This window comes from Spermophilus citellus, assembly GCF_964194105.1.
Source record: "Spermophilus citellus genome assembly, chromosome: X".
In the NCBI taxonomy this organism is placed as follows: Eukaryota; Metazoa; Chordata; class Mammalia; order Rodentia; family Sciuridae; genus Spermophilus; species Spermophilus citellus.
The window spans coordinates 68168941-68188345 of NC_138190.1; the positions used below are offsets into that span (position 1 = coordinate 68168941).

The 19405-nt window shown below is 38.0% G+C and overlaps 1 protein-coding gene across 4 annotated transcripts in view; it reads left to right on the forward strand.

Moving 5' to 3' along the window:
* Positions 1-19405, forward strand: part of HDAC8 (histone deacetylase 8) — a 267136-nt gene that overhangs the window by 98262 nt on the left and 149469 nt on the right. For all 4 annotated transcript variants that reach the window (XM_081276968.1, XM_081276965.1, XM_081276966.1 and 1 more), the window contains exons 8-9: positions 9416-9588; positions 12637-12731. In XM_081276968.1, the coding sequence (XP_081133094.1) occupies positions 9416-9588; positions 12637-12731 (268 nt within the window). The remainder of the gene's footprint in view (positions 1-9415; positions 9589-12636; positions 12732-19405) is intronic.

Genomic DNA, 19405 nt, shown 5'->3' on the forward strand with positions numbered 1-19405 from the left:
TGCCTCAGCCTCAATTGCTGGGATTACAGGCTTGTGCCACTGCACCCAGTTTAGGATTTAAATGATTAATTTTTAAAAAGCGCGCACACACACACACACACACACACACACACACACACACACATCTATCCCTTGGTATTAGAGGGGAAAATGGCACCAGTGAATGATCTCAAGAGCACACAGCAAAAGCTGTGGTCCACCCTGCTGGACTAGAAGAAAAGAGAATATCTCCACAATTTTGTTTGGTGTTTTGCTCTTACCTAAAAGCATCATGAATGTCATCACCCCTGGCTCTAATCCTCCTCAGTCACCAACCCCCCTCCCCCAAATCAAGGCCTGAAGGAGCAGCTGCCTGGCTTCTCTTCCTCATTTGCATAGCCTCCCTGGAAAACCAGACTGCTGAAGACTGAGGGATCAGGTTTCTCATCAAGAAAACTGCATTTCAAATGAATGTCTTGTGTGTTTATGGGGAAGTTTAACTAATGTAGTGTAATGAGATGCTTGTCCTCCCCCCCCTCCTTTGTGGGGAAGAGATTCTATGCTTTCACAAAACCTAAAATTAATGATTTGCAATATAACAAAAAGTACTGTCAACAGTGGTTAGGGAAACTTTCCCAAAAGCAATCTGGAGTGGTATTTCATTCATTTATTCACTTAATGACTATTTATTGAATGCCTACTATGTATAAAGTACTGATTCTACCCTCAAGGAAGTTGGTGGAAATTTTAAAATGATAGACAGATTTAGCGATTGATTTTCATATTCACATACATTTTAATAAAATGAAACATTGAAAGTTGTAAGAACCATAAGATTTAGGATGTTGTGGGCATTCAAAGGGAGTAAAAACTTCAGAAAAAGGCTTAATTGAGGAGGTAATATTTTATCTGGGTTCTAAAGGGTACCTAATTATGATATCTTTATGAAATATGTGAATGTGTATGCACGTTTATAAAATCTGGGTCAAGTTTGAATACACAGAAATTGTAGGGAAGGATGTTCTACACAGAGGGTGTGGTAAGATCAAAGTCAGGAGAGTCTAAGATATGTACAAAGAATAGCAGTGGTTTAGTTTGGCTGGATTGTAAAGTGCATGAGAGGGAGAAGTTGCAAAGATTGGGAAAGTGGGTGGGAACCACCTCATGAAGGAGCTGGAATTCTACGCCATGAAAGTTTGTGCCATATTTTGTAAGCATGTGGGAAGCCAGTGAAGATTTCAGAATGAGGGAATAATAAATAAGATCAAAGCTTGCTTGAGATTAACACTGAAAAAAATAATGACACTGGTGGCTGCTGTTTTGTGAAATAATATGGGTGAAGTGGCTGGCAAAGGACCTTATGCACAGTAACTCACGAAGTCAGGGAAGCAGGTAGATTTGCAGTGGTTTAGAGCATGCACTCTGGTGCCAGGCTGCAGCTCTGACACTTAATAGCCATGTGATGCTGTACAAATTTCTTTTCTTTTTTGGCACTAGGGATTGAACCCAGGGGTGCTTAATCACTGAGCCACATCTCAGCCCATTTTTTATTCTTTTTTATTTTGAGACAGGGTCTTGCTAAGCTGGTTAGGGCCTTGCTAAGTGACTGGGGCTGGTTTTGAACTTGTGATCCTCCTGCATCAGCCTCCTGGGCCACTGGGATTACAGGCAGGAGGCACCACACCCGGCTTGCTCTATAGATTTCTTAACCTTTTGGTGCTGCAGTTTCCCCATCTGTAAAATAGGATTAATGATAATACCTATCTTATGTTATGAGGGTTAAATGTGCTGGTACATATAAAGTAACATGGAACAGTGCTCTGCTTTGAATGAAGTGCTCAGTAAGTGTTAGCTGCTATTATTATCATTTTCTTTCATGGAAGAGAGGAATTTGAGCTACCCTTTGAAGAATGGCTATAATAGACTCGCAGAAAGGTGACATTCTGTCATAAGTATGACAGAAGGCCTACTTGTAAAAAAAATGGCAAGGTGAGTGAACAATGGAGAGTTCAGTTTGCCTATAGAATAATGTGGGTTAAGGAATTATTTTTTTTTAAATAAGGTTTAAAACGAGACCAGAGTCAGATCATGAAGGATTTTGGATCATAGCTGAAGAATTTTAAGTGATATCTAAAGACAATGGAGGGACATGAAGTATTTTGAGTAAGGAAGTGACTTGATCAAAACTATTCTTAAGGAAGATTAATTTGATGGTAGTGTGTGTGATGGATGGGAGAAGGAAGAGACTTGAGGCAGGGAAACTAATTAGGAAGCTATTGGTGTAATCTACAAAGAAGCTTATAAAGGCTAGATTTGAGCACTGCAGTGGGAGTGGAGAGGAGGGAATGGGAGAGAAACATGAGAAAGACTGGTAATTGAAGAGGACTCCAGGAAAGGGAGGAATCATAAAGGGCTGTGTTATGGTTTAGATGTGGTGTCCCCCAAAAGCTCACATGTGAGACAATACAAGAAGGTTTGGAGGAGAAATGATTGAGTTATAGCCTTGACCTAATCAGTTAATTAATTCCTGATGGGATTAACTGAGTGGTGACTGGAGGCAGGTGGGGTGTGGCTGGAGGAAGTAGTTCATTGGGGGCGTGGCTATGGGGTATGTGTTTAGTATCTGGAGAGTGGAGTCTCTCTCTCTCTCCCTCCCCCTCTCCCTCTCTCCCTCCCCCTCTCCCTCTCTCCCTCCCCCTCTCCCTCTCTCCCTCTCCTCTTCTCCCTCTCTCCCTCTCCTTCTCTCCATTCTGATCATAATGTGTGCTGCTTCCCTCTGCCACACTCTTCTACCATGATATTCTGCCTCACCTCAAGCCCCGAGAAATGGAGCCTGCTGTCTATGGATTGAGACCTCTGAAACCGTGAGCCCTCAAATAAACTTTTCCTCCTCCACAGTTGTTCTGGTCAGGTCTTTGAGTCACAGCAGAAAAAAAAAATGCTGACTAAAACAGGCTGAAAAGTTTTGAACATGAGTGACTGAAAGGATGGATATCATTAACAGAGGTAGTAGCTAGAAGAAGTAAGATGACAGACTTGGCCTGGTTGGAATGGAGCTGTAAATCACAGCTGGCTTCTCTGCACAAATTGACAGGCTGATCCTAAAATGTATATGAAAATTCAACCTAGAATAGCTAAACAATCTTGAAAAGGAAGGACAGAGTTGGAAAACTCACACTTGCTAACTTCAAAACTTACTACAAAGCTACAGTATTCAAAACAATATGGTGCTGGCATAAGACAGACATATAGATCAGAGTTCAGAGACCAGAAATAAATCCCAACATTTACAACTGATTTTATACAAATGGGCCATGATCATTCAGTGGGGCAAAAGACAATCTTTTAAACAAATGTCTCTGGGACAACTGGATATCAGCATGAAAAAGAATGCTAGGTCCTTATACAAAAGTTAACTTAGATCAATGATATAAATGAGTTAAAAACTATTAAACTCTTAGAAAAAAAATAGATGTAAATTTTCTTGACTTTGGATTAGGTGATAGTTTCTTAAATATGATACCAAAATCAAGCAACAAAAGAAAAAATAAGTAAAATGGACTTTGTTAAAATTGAAAATTTTTGTGTTTCAAAGGACATTACGAAGACTGTGTAAGGCGGGACTGGGATTGTGGCTCAATAGTAGAGCGCTTGCCTAGCATGTGTGAGACACTGGGCTTGATCTCTGGCACCACATAAAAATAAGAAAATAAAATAAAGGTATTGTGTCCATCTACAGCTGAAAAAAGTATTTAAAAAAGAATGTGCAAAGATAACCCACAGAATGGGACAAAACTTTGCAAATCAAAGATTTTTTAATATACTTGTATCTAGAATATATTAAGAATTCTTACAACTCAATATTAAAAACAACCCAGTTTAAAAATGGGCAAATGACTGAAACAGATACTGCTCTAAGGAAGACATGAAGATGACTAATAAGCACAAGAAATTATATTCAACTTCTTCAGTCATCAGGAGAATACAAATCAAGACTACAATGAATATAGGGAGTGTAGCTCAGTGGTAAAGCACTTGCCTAACACATAGGAGGCCCTGGGTTCAATTCCCAGGGAACCAGGATGATACCACTTCACATCCACCAGAACAATTATAAATAATTCAAAACAGAAAATAAGTGTTGGTGAGGACAAAGAGAAATTTGAAAACTCAAACATTGCTGTTGGGAATTTAAAATGGTACAGCCGCTATGGAAATCACCTGGCAGTTGCTCAAAAGGCTAAGCATAGCTACTCTAGAGGCTGAGGCAGGAGGATCCCAAGTTTCCAGCCAGCCTGGGCAACTTAACAAGACCCTGTCATAATAAAAAGAGCTGGGGTTGTAGCTCAGTAGCAGACCACTTACCTAGCATTTGCAAGGCCCTAGGTTCAATCCCCAGTACTACCAAAAAATTAAAATAGGCTAATGAACTTGAAAAACAGGGAAAGACTAGGGAATTGGAGTTATTATGAGAATAAAGAGCAAGTGCAATAGGAGACATGAAAAGATAAAAACTGTAAGCAGAGAAAGTATTTCAGAGTCCAGGGCCTTAGAAGTAAAGCAATTCCAAATGTTTCCTTATTGGGCCCTGAAGTGTGGCCATGTTTGGGAATAACTGAAGTGGAGTGCAGTTGGACATCACTATTGTTGGAAAGATGAAGAAACTGTGATGTCAGAGAATTAGGATAGTCCCTGGAGAAAGAAAAGGTCACTTTCATTCAATAGAGTAAACCCATTTTTCAACCTAGTGCTTGGTATATAGTAGCCAATCAACTAACATTTTTGGGTGAATGGATCAATGAATGAGTGAATGAATATTGTAGCACTTATCATAATTGATGATTTTCCTGTTTTCTTCCCCTACTGGACCATAAGGTCCTTGGATCTGGCTTATTTCTGTATCTCTAGTCCACAGCATAGAGAACTGCAGGTGCTGGAATCAAAGTTTTAGTGAGTAAATGAATACTGAATTGCAGAGAACCATGACAAGGAGAGAGAGAGAAAAAAAAAATTATGAACCAGGTGCTGAAATCTTCAAGGGAGCCGGAAGAATACATTGTGGGTCTATAGATAAGAACTCTGATAGTATTTGAATAGTATAAGCAAATGACATTGACTTCAAAAGAGGAATGATTGATGAGCAAGAGGAATACTGGATTTGAAAGTAGCAATTTCTCTCTTCCTCTCCTGGCACTTCTGGAGAAAAGGGGCACGGTGTGTTTTCTCCTTTGACTCTCCTCCCTCCCTTGTCACCTAGCCTTCTCAATTTTTTTCTATATTTACCTTGCCTTGCTTCCTGTTGTTCTCATGCCTAGAATGCTTCAGTAGTCTTTTTGCCAATTCCTCTGCTTCCAAATTTTCTCTCTGGCCTTACATGCAATAGCAAAAAGTCAGAGTTCCTAATTATAATTTTTCAGCAACATCAGTACTTATACTTCTCCAGGGGTTTCCATTTGATTGTCAAATCAAATGAAAACAGCCGTCTTGAATTTATGATTGTCCACCACCCAGCCCTCTGTAAGCTGTCCTCACTACCAGTTGCTTTGAATTTTCTATTATATACAAAGTGCCCTAGCTTTTCCTAAGCTTCTAATTACCATTTTCTCTACCCATCTAGAGCCTGCTTCATCAGAACTCCTTGAGGACTCATTTTCCTTTCCTAGCTATAATTAAAATGACTTTCCTGAAACACCTCCCTTCCTTTATCCTTTCCTCTCTCCTAATTACCAAACAGTCATAAACATCATAGGTATATTCTTTTCTCATGTGTCACTCTGTATGACTCTATTAATTTTATCATGGAAGTTTATCTCCCCAATCCATCTCTTCCTGTCTATCCATCCACCTGGATGTTTGCAAAAACCCTGACCAACCTTCAGTGTACCCTACCCTAGAGCTCAAGTATCTTTAAAATGGAAATCTGATCATGCCCCAACACGCAAAGGGGTGCACATGCATGCATGCACCTACGTCTACACACATACACACACACACACACACACACACACACACACGATATTTGAGACATTTCATACCCTTTAGATAAAAATACAAACTTATAATACCTACCTGCTCACATTTACTATTAGCTTCATCCTTCACTCCCTGTTCCCTCCCTGCCTGCATGTTTCTGCACATACACTTCTCTGAACCTCATCCCCTGCCATTAACTCCCACAACCATCCCTATCTCCTAGTCCACTAAGTTCACCCAAAGTAGTGCCTACAAACTTCTCCAGTTTTTTTCTTCTTTCTTTCTTTCTTTCTTTCTTTCTTTCTTTCTTTCTTTCTTTCTTTCCAGACAGTTTCTGGGGATGGAACTGAGGGCCTTGTAAATACTAGGCAAACACTCTACCAGTGATCTGCACAACCCCCACCCCCAGCTCTTCTTTGTTTTTTAAATTTTTTTTGTTATAGATGGACACAATACTTTTATTTTATTTATTTATTTTATGTGGTGCTGAGGATCAAACCCAGTGCCTCACATGTGCTAGGCAAGTGCTCTACCACTGAGCCACAACCCCACCCCTCCTTTGCTTAAAAAAAAAATTTCACTAGAGAAGTCAGGCAAATTGGCATAGACCTTAGTCCCAGGAAATTGAGAGTTTGAGACAAGAGAATTGCAAGTTCAAGGCCAGTCTCAAAAACTTAGTGAGACCCTGCTCAAAATAAAAATTAAAAGGTCTGGGAATGTAGCTCAGTGGTTAAGCACCCCTGGGTTTAATGCCCAGTACCAAATTTAAAATACATATATTTAAATTATATACATAATTTATATATATTTCATCTGTATCTATATGAAAATAATCACAAATTCACGAGGTTGCAAAGAAATGTACAAGGAAGTCCCATGTACTCTTCCTCCAGCTTCCTCAAATGTTGACATCTTGCAAAATTATAGAATAGCATCAAAATCAAGAAGTTGATTTTGGTACAACCCATAGATTGTATTCAGATTTCACTAGTTGACATTGTGTGTGTGTGTGTGTGTGTGTGTGTGTGTGTCTTTCTATGTGATATTTTCACATATGTAGCCTGACATAACCTCTACTACAATCAAGATACAAAACTGTACCATCACCACAAGGTCTCATGCTGCACCTCATCCCTAACCCCTGCTATCCACTTATCTGATCCCCATCTCTATAAGTTACTATTTTACAATATTATGTAAGTGGAATTTTGCAGTGTATATTCTTTTGAGATTGACCTTATTCACTCATCATAATTACCTTTAAATTCATCCATTTTATTTATGTGTGTATCAATAGTTTGTTTCTTCTGATTGATAAGCAATATTCCTCTGGTATGGATGAACCAGTTTGTTTAACCATTCATCTATTGAAGTACATCTGAGTCTTTCCAATTGGGGGCTATTACAAGTAAAGATGCTATGCACATTCGTGTATGAGTTCCTACATGAAAATAAACCTTAACTTCTCTGGAATAAATTGCCCAAGAGTGCAATTGCCAGCTCATATGACAAGTCTATTTTTAGTTTTGACAGGAACTGCTAAACTATTTTCCAGAGTGGCTATACCATTTTACATTCCCACCAGCAAGACAGTGTGATCTACTTTTTCCACAGCCCCACCAGGAATTGTTGTTATCGCTCTGTTTCATTCTAGCCATCTCAAGAGTTGGCTCATTGTAGTACTTCTCATCTTTTTGGACCTAAGTCAAGAGTTACCTCTGCAGAGCCTTTTCTAGCTTTCTCTGGAAAAGTTGAGTACTCTCTCCTCTGTGCCACCTCCGATGCTTCATTTATCCTTTTGTTTTAATTTTTTATTGCCACAGTCTGTGTCTTCCCCTCTATCCTGGGCTACACAAAGGTATATGTGCCAGATTCATCTTGATTCCTGCAGCATCTGGTATAGTTACATGCTGGGCACATAGTGGATCCTCATTAAGTGAGGAAAAGAATGAATGAAAAGAACCATAGTCTTGCTTGCCTCCCCCTCTCCCGCCTTGGCTGAAAACCTTTTTAGAACAGACATCACGCCTTCCTCTGTGTCTCCCAGAAGCAGCTAATAGGGTGCTCTGTATGTGTAGATGTTCAATAAATGTCGTCTAAACTATTCAGGTAGCTTATCTTCCCTCTGCACCCAGGAGATAAGCACATTAAAGAGAGAATAAGCCCAAGTATCCTTGTATTAAGGATCATATGTCATAATTTTTATAATATTCTTATAATCTCTACCATCACTCAATATTTGTCTGTGAGGATGAGAAATCAAAACAAAACAGTGCTTTGAGTCAATGACTGCCTCTGTGGCTGAACCCTAGTCAATAGCTTCAATGCCCTGGGTACATATGAATTGGGGAAGACGGCATTTTATATCCCTGAATTCCTTTTGCTGTTTCAGAAGGATCTGGGATTTTTCTGGGTTTTCTGCACTGGTGTGATTTGACATGTTGATTATGAGAGGGTCATTGACCTCAACATTTTTGATCACTTTTTGACTCTGTATTTTCTCAACTCTGAAGTATGTTAATTTGCACTTGTTTATACATTTCTGTAAGAGTTCCTCAGGCCCTTGAGGACTGGTATATGTTTTGTCTGGAAAGTAGATTGTAAGCCCCTTGAGAGCAAGGACCTTATGACTCCTAGGAATGCATTCTGGACATTGTCAGTGTTCAATTAATGATTATATTGGAAGCCTGACTAAGGTCACCTGTCACATTGACATCTTCCTTTTCATCTATAAGGCTTCTCACTGTTGACAAAAGCAATTAGGTTGATTCTACAGCATTGAATAATTCTACCCAAAATTATACTTAGTATTACCCACAGCAACTTGTTCTTTTAGGGTGCTTTCAGATTTATAATTTTAGATCAGTTGTTGCAGTTCCCTTCTTTATAATACCCTGGTTACATATGCATTGGGGAGGACTGCATTTCATTACCCTCAAGTCCTTTTGCATAATAAAAGGTAAGTGATACCATCTAGGCTTTCAAAGCTTATACTTCTCGCCCCCAGCTCCCATTAAGAATTAGGTGATCAACTCCAAGTGGGATTGCTGTCTTAAATTACCAGAAAGAATCCTTAATAACTATTCAATGTATATGTCTTATTTCTCCAGACTTTAAAATGAAATAAATGTATATACTGTGTGCTATGACTGTTGAAGTGAGATTAATATGAATATTTCCAGAAAGTTAGTTCTAAAACAGAAGGGCAACTTTGTTCCTTGGTGAACAAATAGGAGGTAGAGTTTTTTTTTGTTTGTTTGTTTGTTTTGTAAGTCAGATTTTAAGAAAAAAGTGATTCACATGTACTCTGATTCACCCTGTTTAGGTAGAAATTTCAATGAAATTGACAGGTTATGTTTCTTTTTCCTTAATTGTTAGCTGAGTAGACTATGAGTCCAACTCGCCCCACCACCCCTCTAGCCTCATCTATAGTCTTCTAATATTTTATATCTTTTTTCTACAGTGTACTAAAGGAGGTGTACCAAGCCTTTAATCCCAAAGCAGTGGTTTTACAGCTGGGAGCTGATACAATAGCCGGGGATCCCATGTGCTCCTTTAACATGACTCCAGTGGGAATTGGCAAGTGTCTCAAGTACATCCTTCAGTGGCAACTGGCAACACTCATTTTAGGAGGAGGTGAGTCCAAAGGAAGGTCACTATGAGAATCTGTTGCCTTCCCCCACATTTTGTCTATTGGCACAGAAAGAAAATTTGGCCTTCTTAAATAGGATATTAACCTGCCTATGTCCCCAAAGCTGGAGTCAATGAACTCTGCCACCTCCACAGTTCAGCATAAGGAAATACTCTGACACACTCCTCCTCGCTTGACCTGTGCATTGACTCCTTGTCACAATGGAGTCTGTTTTAATTCCTGAAGTAAATGTCCTTTGGTTAAACCTGCATCAGGAGCTGAGGGTATAGCTTAATGGTAGAGAACTTGCCTAGCATGTGCAAGGACCTGGATCCATCCACACCCAGTACCACAAACACCAAACAAAAGAAGGAGAAGGAGAAGAAGGAAAACATGCACATTATTATAGATCATAAAAAGAGAGTGTTGACTTTGATCCATCTTTTCTCAGTATAGTCTTTGATTCTCAGTTCTAGTAACATCTTTTGGAAACATACTGCTGAAATTCTAATGCATATCAGTATTAAACGTGTGTATTAATTATCTAAGCTGTATTCAAGAATGACTCTCTCCCCCCAAAAAAATATAGTTTGGGGATTGGGGATGTGGCTCGGTGGCAGAGTGCTTGCCTAGCATGTGTAAGGTCCTGAGTTCAATCCCCAGTACTGGAAAAAAAAACAAGATTTTGTTATAATGAAGCAAAATTGAGACATCCAGAATCTCTTAGGCATTCTTGTCTTTCACATGTACTGATATTTATATTACTTAACCAGAAGTAACAGAAATAGTAATATAAATATCAATAGAAGCATTTATACATTTGAGAAAGAAAGCTTTTGCACCTTTGAGGATGCCTTGCTTAGGATCTTCCATCTACCTACCTGGCACAATCATTATTTCACTGGATAAATAGAGTGATGTGCTAAAATAAATGGTCATACAGATTGAGCTTAAAATATATATAATGGAGGAGCTAATACTTGTTTTTTTTTTTGGGGGGAGGTCAACCTTTTATTAAAAAATTAGGGGAAATCCTGAGGCCTTATGTATATGAGCAAGCATTCAACACAAATATACAAACTGGGTTCTTTGGCAGCCTGAAACCCGAGAGGGATCAAAATTAAAGGTGCTTACAAGAGACACCCTCTTATGAAAAGCTGGCAAGAAATATATTAACTTCAACTCAAGAAAAAGATAAAATTGATAAACCCTGCATGATATATTACTTTCCTTGACAGCACTAAGAATGGTGATTATGATACAGGTACAACAAGGGAGAATAAAAGACCTTTCTACAACATACATCTGTGAGGAATTTTTGTCTGAGGCTACAGCCTTCACTATTAGCATTCTCTAAAGCCCTTTTGCTTTTTCAGCCCACAGTTTGGGCTTTTGAATATGTAAGTATAATTTTTCTTATGTAATACGTGTTTTCCTGAGAATGCCTGTGCATAAATGGAATCTTTGCAAATTACATCATACTATATGTATATCAGAGACATCTTACTACTTAAGCAAAGCTTATAGTGACTCTTTTTTAAAATTAAATAACCACACCAAATAAATATTTTATAAATTTGATTTTTTTTCTATGTCAATGCTTTTTTAAAGTAATACCCATAATATTGAACTGAAACTCTCGGCTTTTTTTTAAAGTACCTAGGGTACTTTTTTAAGAACCTAGGAGGGCTGGAGATGTGGCTCAAGCGGTAGCGCGCTCGCCTGGCATGCGTGCGGCCCGGGTTCGATCCTCAGCACCACATACAAACAAAGATGTTGTGTCCGCCGAACACTAAAAAATAAATAAATAAATAAATATTAAAAATTCTCTCTAAAAAAAAAGAAACCTAGGGGTGCTTTACCACTGAACTATATCCAAGCTCATTTTATTTTTTATTTTGAGACAGGGTCTCACTAAGTTGCTGAGGTTGGCCTTGAACTTGCAATCTTCCTGCCTCAACATCCCAAGTAGTTGAGATTACCAGCATGCACCACCACACCTGGCTTCAGTTATTATTAGCACATAGACAAGTCATAGAAAGAGCCACATCCTCAAACTTCAGTGGACCTTGTTGAGGCCCAAATGACACACTCCAGAAGACCCAGCATCCCAGCCCTTTCAAATGGTAGAAAGGCTTAAGAAAAGGGTGACCATATGTCCCAGTTTATACATATTATTTCAGTATAATGATTTAATAGTGTCCTCTTTTGCTCTTAAAAGTATATCATTTTGGACAATAATTTATGTGGTCACCCTACCTAAAATAGACCAGATTCTATTTCCTTTAGGCTACATTGGGGTTAGGCAATCATTCCATTTTACCCTTATGCTCTTGGAATTTAGCTAAAGGCCAATGTTCTAATGCTTGCATGGCAGAGCACATCTATTCAGCACAAAAATATGCTGATTATTAGCCAGTGTAATATGGCTGCTGGGTGACTGTGACAGGACCTGACGAGATGGGTCAGAGCGTCAATCAACAGTCCCTTCCTCATCTCACTCTCTTTGATCTCTGCCACCAGGCTTGTGTTTTGTGGTGAAAAGGAATGCTGATATTAAAAGAAGGAAGTCTGTTTCTGTCAGCACTTTCCTTTTCTCTTTCCTGGATGGTTTTAGGGTGAGATCTGCCAATAGCTTTAAAATACAGATCACACCCAACAGTTATTTTATAGAATTGTTGCAAAATCTATCACAGAAACCTTCTCATTGTGTAGGTCACCTCTAGGGATCTCAGTCTTGCCAATGTCTCTTGATGGAGTGGAGGAACTTTGATTCTTCAGGTTCTTATTTTTTGGGAGATAAGAGTGTCTTTAATCTTTCTTGTTCTTGGAATTCCCAATTCTACACTGTGCATGATCTGACTGGTCCCCCAAAGTCTGCCAACTAGGTGGTTTACAGTTATCGTATAAAAATGTTTAGGTGAAATTCTGCAAGTTGAAGTTGTCTTTTGAGCCCCTTTATTAAAACATTTTTCTCTCCTTCCTTACCCTCTTCCCTCTCCTGCTGTTTTGTGACTATTCTTTCCTAACTTCACAATTCTTGATGGAGACAGGAGGCTACAACCTTGCCAACACGGCTCGTTGCTGGACATACTTGACCGGGGTCATCCTAGGGAAAACACTATCCTCTGAGATCCCAGATCATGAGGTAAGTAAGGCTCTGACAAGTCCTCTCTTCTTTAAGGGGAAGAGCTGAGTCATTCCACCTAATCAAAATCACGTCCTCACCACTCAATACCGTTTTGTTGAGAGACACTTCAATAACAATAACACACTGTCTTGGCAGAATAGTGGACTCTTGTTCCAAAATATCCAAGACCTTCTGCCTTTTTTTTTTACAAAAGATCTCAAAGGCCAACCAACTTTAATTTCTCAATTAATTACAGAGATTGTGGGAAGGGGTCACCTGTTCACACAAAGAACTCTTTGGAAGATGTGCATATTTTCATCCCCTAGCCTCAAAAAGGAAGGGACAAGTCTTTAAATGTGAAAGCTAGGTTTTCATTTATTTTTTAGAAGTGCCATAGGTGGTATGTAGCATATGTTCCTTGGTGGTAATTCTGGTCTCTCAATTAATGTAAAATTCAAGAAACACATAATCACTAACAAAATCAGGTCTGTTGTTTCCAGCTACTAGTGGCATACAGAGATTCGGGCAGGATCATACAAAATGTGAAATGGACCATTTGAGCCCTTTCTATTTCCTTTAGTCATATGAAATGGACTTCACAAAGCAAAGGTGTCTGTTATAATTTTCCCAAAACAAGGTAATGAAAAGCTGTCTGGAACCTGTGCATGTATTGATAATCCAAAGGTGCACCTCTTCTATTCCCACTGCCCCCCACCCCTGGCAGGAAGCATGTTATCACAGATCAGGATGTAGCTACAGACCTTAGACTGTGTGACTTTAAATACCAAACTAACTCATGCAGCCCCACCTTCTCAAGCTATTTCCCAAGGATGAGGGATGGTGCTTTGGTTATAATGTTAGGATTTCTGCCAGATGCAACAGCTGTATGTATACTCAGGAGCATTACGTTTTTTTAAAGTTACTATTATTTTTTAAAAAATTAGAAACAACTTAAACTAATTTCCTTCCAATTTTCTTCTAACCATAGGTGAGGTATAAATATGTATCTCAGAAAACCCATTCAATATGTCTAGAATACAAATAGAAGGCATGCTATAATTTGAGACAATTTGCTGGTGTCAGGGTTAATAGAAGTCTCTTTTCTTGACTTGACTTACCTTTATTCAGTATTTGGAAGCTTAATGAAATATAAAGGTAAGTGCTGTGAACAAATGTAATTGCTGTTATTGCTATGGGAATATCTCAGATTGCATTGTAATTTAAAGCACTGGGACTTTAAAAACTGATCAAGTTATGTCAGAAAGTAGTTTTAAGCTGTATAAGTCTGAATTGAAAGTGAGTGTTCTGTTCCTAGGAAGCAAAAGCAAATCTAAAGATTCATCTGTTAAAAGATTGATAAAATTTTAATAAACACAAATATTACCTCTGGTACTTGGAGAAGCTTTGTGCTTGAACAGATATGGGTTTGGCCTTACAGATAGAGATGTTCTGTCTTTATATGGAATTATTCTGCAAGATTAAATGAGATGTAATGTGTGTCAAGTGCCTGAGACACAGTTACTGGCACCTAATAGACACTTTGAAAATACACTTTGAAAAAGTTATCTCCTTCCCCTTTGCATGATCCACGCTTCTTACACTCAGACGTTTATGACTATGTCATTCACAAATTTGCCCAAACCCTTTGTGAATCCCTTCTGTCATATCCTTCTGGCATAAGAGATGTGAGTCATCCAAGAAGGAACAAAGAAGAAAATTGAAATGACAGTCTTCCAGGTACAATAAGATAACATTTTAATGAAAATTGCCAAAAATAGACTATACAGTATGAAGGCATATATAAGTTTTGTGTCACAATACACAGTTGCACACAAATATCCTTGTGGTCCTCTGAAATCAGATCAACAAATGGTAGATCAAAAAATATTTGCTGTGCAACCATTGTGTGCCAGGAACTATGCTAGATGACTTGGAAGATGCAAAGACAGTAAGATCTTGTCCCCCTGCCTCAAGCAGCTAGGGAGGGAAACTGGTACAAGTGTAGGGAGACAGGCCAATGCACCGATAATTGTAATACCAAGCACAATAAAAACCATAAGACAGTAGGAATAGTAACTGTGGAGATGTGCATCAAACATAAAGGAAGTACAAAGGAGTATACCAAATACCCTGCCTTCTAGGAGCTGAAAATGTACTTGAGAAATCTAGTGACAAGGTCAAGATATTGCAGCAGTCAGCTGTAGCCTGGCTGACCTCCTCACTTGCTGTCTTTGCTCTCAGTCTTGGGCTTTTGTCTTCCATCTCCTAGGATAACAATCCTCGTCCTCCAAATACCCTTTCCCCATTTCTCTGTTTTTCTAGCTCCGGCTTCAAGCCCTGTGCCCTTCAAAAACCCTTACCTAAGTCTGCCAAACTCCTTTCTTTGAGTTCTTTACTTACATTCAGTTATTCCTTCATTCATTTAACAAATGTTCATTGGGCCCCCATTACTTGCCAGCTCTTATTCAGATCTAGATTCAGAGATGCAAAGACTAACAAGATAAGGATGCTGGCTAGTCAAGCATCAAATAGGAGCATGAAGAAGAGTGCAAGCCTAGCTGGGAAAGCCTAAGAGGAATGGTGCCTGCCTGTATGATTGGTCCAGGTATCTCTTATATTGGCCCAAATGTGACATGAACCCATAGAAAGGCCAATACCTGTCAAGATAAAAGACTAATAAAGGCAACAGAGCAGTGTGCTCAAATCCAGGTCAGATAAGAAACATAGGGGGAACGTTTCAACAAAACTTTGAACTGAATCTTAAAGACTTATTGGGAGTTTGCTATTGGAGAAAGTATTCTATATAGAGGGAACAGAGGTTAAAAAGGAACACTGAGAAGTTTGTGATATATAGAACAAAGGGTATATGAGAAAGTAGGAAGAATTAAGGCTTGAATGGAAATTAGAGTCAGATTATGAAGAGTCTTGAATGCTGCACTAATGAGCTTATACTTTTTTCCTATGAAAACAGATGAACTTTGGCTTTTAGAAAGCCAGCTTAGTAAAAAGTTAGGAGGCAGACTACAAAGTGGAAGGATTGGAAAATGGTGACCTGTTAGGAGGTTCACGTATACTCCTATAACATTTAGAGTCCTTAGACTTGTGTACCCCTTTTCCAAAATGCTCAAGACCAAAACATTACAGATTTCAGATGTTTTTTTCAAAGTTTTGGAACAATTGTATATACCTAATAATAATTGCATATACTAGGGATATAACAAAATTCTAAACACCAAATTCATTTATACTTCATACATACAATATAAACAGCCTGAAAATAACTTTATAATACACACACACACACACACACATATATATATATCACATATGTGTGTATATAAGATATTGGTACTGGAGATTAAAACAGGTTGCTTTACCACTGAGCTACTTCCCCAATCCTTTTTATTTATTTATTTTTATCTTGAGACAGGATCTCACAAAATTGCTGAGACTAAGACACTGAGACCGGCCTGGCCTTGAACTTGCCGTCCTCCTGCCTTAGCCTCCTGAGTCAATGGAATTATAGATGTATGCCACAACACTCAACCAACACAATATTTTTAGTAATTTTGTGTACAAACAAATTGAGGGGGGCTGGGGTTGTGGCTCAGCAGTAGAGCGTTTACCTACCATGCGCGAGGCCCTGGGTTCGATCCTCAGCACCACATAAAAATAAATAAATAAAATAAAATAAAGGTATTGTGTCCAACTACAACTAAAAAATAAATGTTTAAGAAAAACAAAAAACAAATTGAGCAATGGAATTTTCCCTTGTGGCTTCAGATCAGCACCAAAAACCTATGGATTTTGGAGCATTTCAAAGTTCATATTTTCAGATTAGGGATACTTATGCATTCTTTTAGCCATCTGGGTTTTGGTTGTCTGCATCCCTCTCTGAATTTAGAAGAATAAGCACCCTATTAGTTGGTGTTCATTCATTGAATGGACAATAAGGAAATGGGTATTTGAATAGTATGTGTCAACATTCATAATGAGAAATTCCTAGATCTGTGTGTGTGTGTGTGTGTGTGTGTGTGTGTGTGTGTGTGGGCGCGCGCACATGTGTTTTACTGGCAATTCAACCCAGAGGTCCACATGTGTTTTACTGGGAATTCAACCCAGAGGTCCTCTACTCCTGAGCCACATGCCCAGCTCTTTTCATTTTGGGACAGGATCTTGTTACATTGTCCAGACTTGTCTTGAACTCACTGTACTCCTGCCTCAGCCTCCTGAGTCTTTGGGATTATAGGCACATGATACCACAACCACAAAAAATTTCTATTTTTAAGATGGAAGAATTGGAAGCACAAACTAGTCTTTCTCTGGGAACACAATTTAACTATAGAAGCAACCTCCTATCCTTCGCAAGAAACTTGAGGTATCCCAGTTCTACAAAAGAGGTATATCCATGGGAAAACACCAGATTCCATACAGGGAATGGAGTTGGAAGGCAATCCCAGCACAAATATTAGAAGTAATTAGGGATGGGACTTCAAGCTTAGCCCTCAAGAGATACAAAACTGGTAATACCATAACATAAATGATCAGAAAGTTAGTCTCAGCCTAGGAGTTGGGAAGCCAAGCTGTCCAGTCAAGCATCAAATAAGAGTGTGAAGAAATGTGCAAGCCTAGCTGGGAAAACTTAAGAAGAATGGAGCCTGCATGTATGATTGGTCCAGGTATCTGTAATGTAGAGAAACCTACATGAACTCATAAAAAGGCGAGTAACTGTCTAATTAGCACAATCACTTAAACTCTTATGTATACAAATATTCTGTAGTCCAATAATACTATTTAGATCCCATGATCTAGGGTAGAATAAGGCAGTGTAGTTTTATATAGATGTTGAACATCTCTAACCTGAAAATCCAAAATGCTCTGAAATCTGAAACTTTTTGAGCACCAACATAATTGCTCATCAACCAGACTGCTTTTGATGAGCTGATTATGTAAACTATAGCTCATTAATATATGTAGCCATTTAAATGAATTGAGTCTTATATACAAAGTATATATTATTAACAAAAGCATTGTAGTGCAATCTTCTATATAGATTTGTGAGGAATAAAATCTTAACAGTACTTATTTCCTTCAAATGAATTTACTATATCTTTTCATTTACTTAGGTCTTCTTTAACTTCAATTTTTAATTTAAACCCTTCAATAAACAAGTTTTGCACAAATTTTGTTCAATTAATCCATAGGAATTTATGCTTTTTATTTTATTGTACATGGTATTTCTTAACAGTTTCCAACTGTTGCCAGAATATACAAATTTTTATATTGATCTTGAATAATATAAAATTACAAAACTCACTTATTAGGTCTAGTAAGTTTTCTTGTACATTACTTTGCATGTTTCATATACACAAACATGTCATCTGTAAATAAAGAGAGTTTTAATGCTTCCTGTATAATATTTATGCTTTTTATTTGTTTTTCTTACCTTATTGCACTGGTTGTGAACACAGGTGGAACCACCAATGCAAGGCTGAGTAATGACAAGTGAACATCTTTGTCTTGTTCCCAGTAATGGGGGGGGCATTTAATCTTTCACTGTGAAGTGTGATGTTAGCCATAGATATTTTCAAAAATGTCCTTTATTACATAGAAGTCCCCTTCTATTTCTAATTTACTTAGATTGTTTTTCTCATAAATGAGAGTTGAATTTTGTCAAATGCTTTTTCTTTAGTTATTAAAATGGTATCCTTTATTAGTATAGTAAATTGCACTGATTTTTTCATGTTACAATAACTTCGCTTTCCTGGGATAAACACCACTTTGTCATTATGTATTATCCTTTTTATATATTGTTGGATTCAGTTTGCTGAAATTTGGTCAAGGGTTATTGTATCTATGTTAATGAGAGATGTTGACCTGTTGTTTTCTTTTCATGTAATGAATGTCTTTGTCTGGTTTTGATATCAAGGCAATGTTGAGTTGTAAAATTACTTACGAAGGGGCCAGGAGTATACTTCAGTGGAAGAGCACTTGCCTAGCATGTGTGAGGTCTTGGGTTCAGTCCCCAGCACACACACACAAATTGCTGAGAAAGTATCATTTCCTCTTCTGTTTTCTGAAAGAGTGTATATAGAAGTGATGCTATGTCTTCCTGAAATGTTTGATAGAATTCATTAATGAAAATATTTGAGCTGAATTTTCTTTGAGGAAAAGATTTTATTCATGAATTTGAGTTCTTAATTATTAATTTGATCTCTTAATGATTATATGGCTATTCAGATTTACTCTCACTTTTTTCATCTTTATTTTTTATTTATTCTCTTAAAATATACATGAAAATAGAATGTATTTTGACATATTATACATACATGGAGCATAACTTATTCTAAATAGGATCCCATTCTTGTGGCTGTACATGATGTGGCATTTCACTGATTGTATATTCATATATGAACATAGAAAATTTATTTCTGATTCATTCTATCTTTCCTATTCCCTTCCCTTCATTCCCCTTTGTCTAATCCACTGAACTTCTATTTTCCCTCCCTCTCTTTTTGTTGTGTATTAGCATCCACATATAAGAGACAACATTCAACCTTTGGTTTTTGGGGATTATTTAGCTTATTTCACTTAGCATGATAGTCTCCAGATCCAGCCATTTACCAGCAAAAGCCATAAAGTCATTCGATTTTATGGCTGAGTAATATTCCATTATGTATAGATACATATTT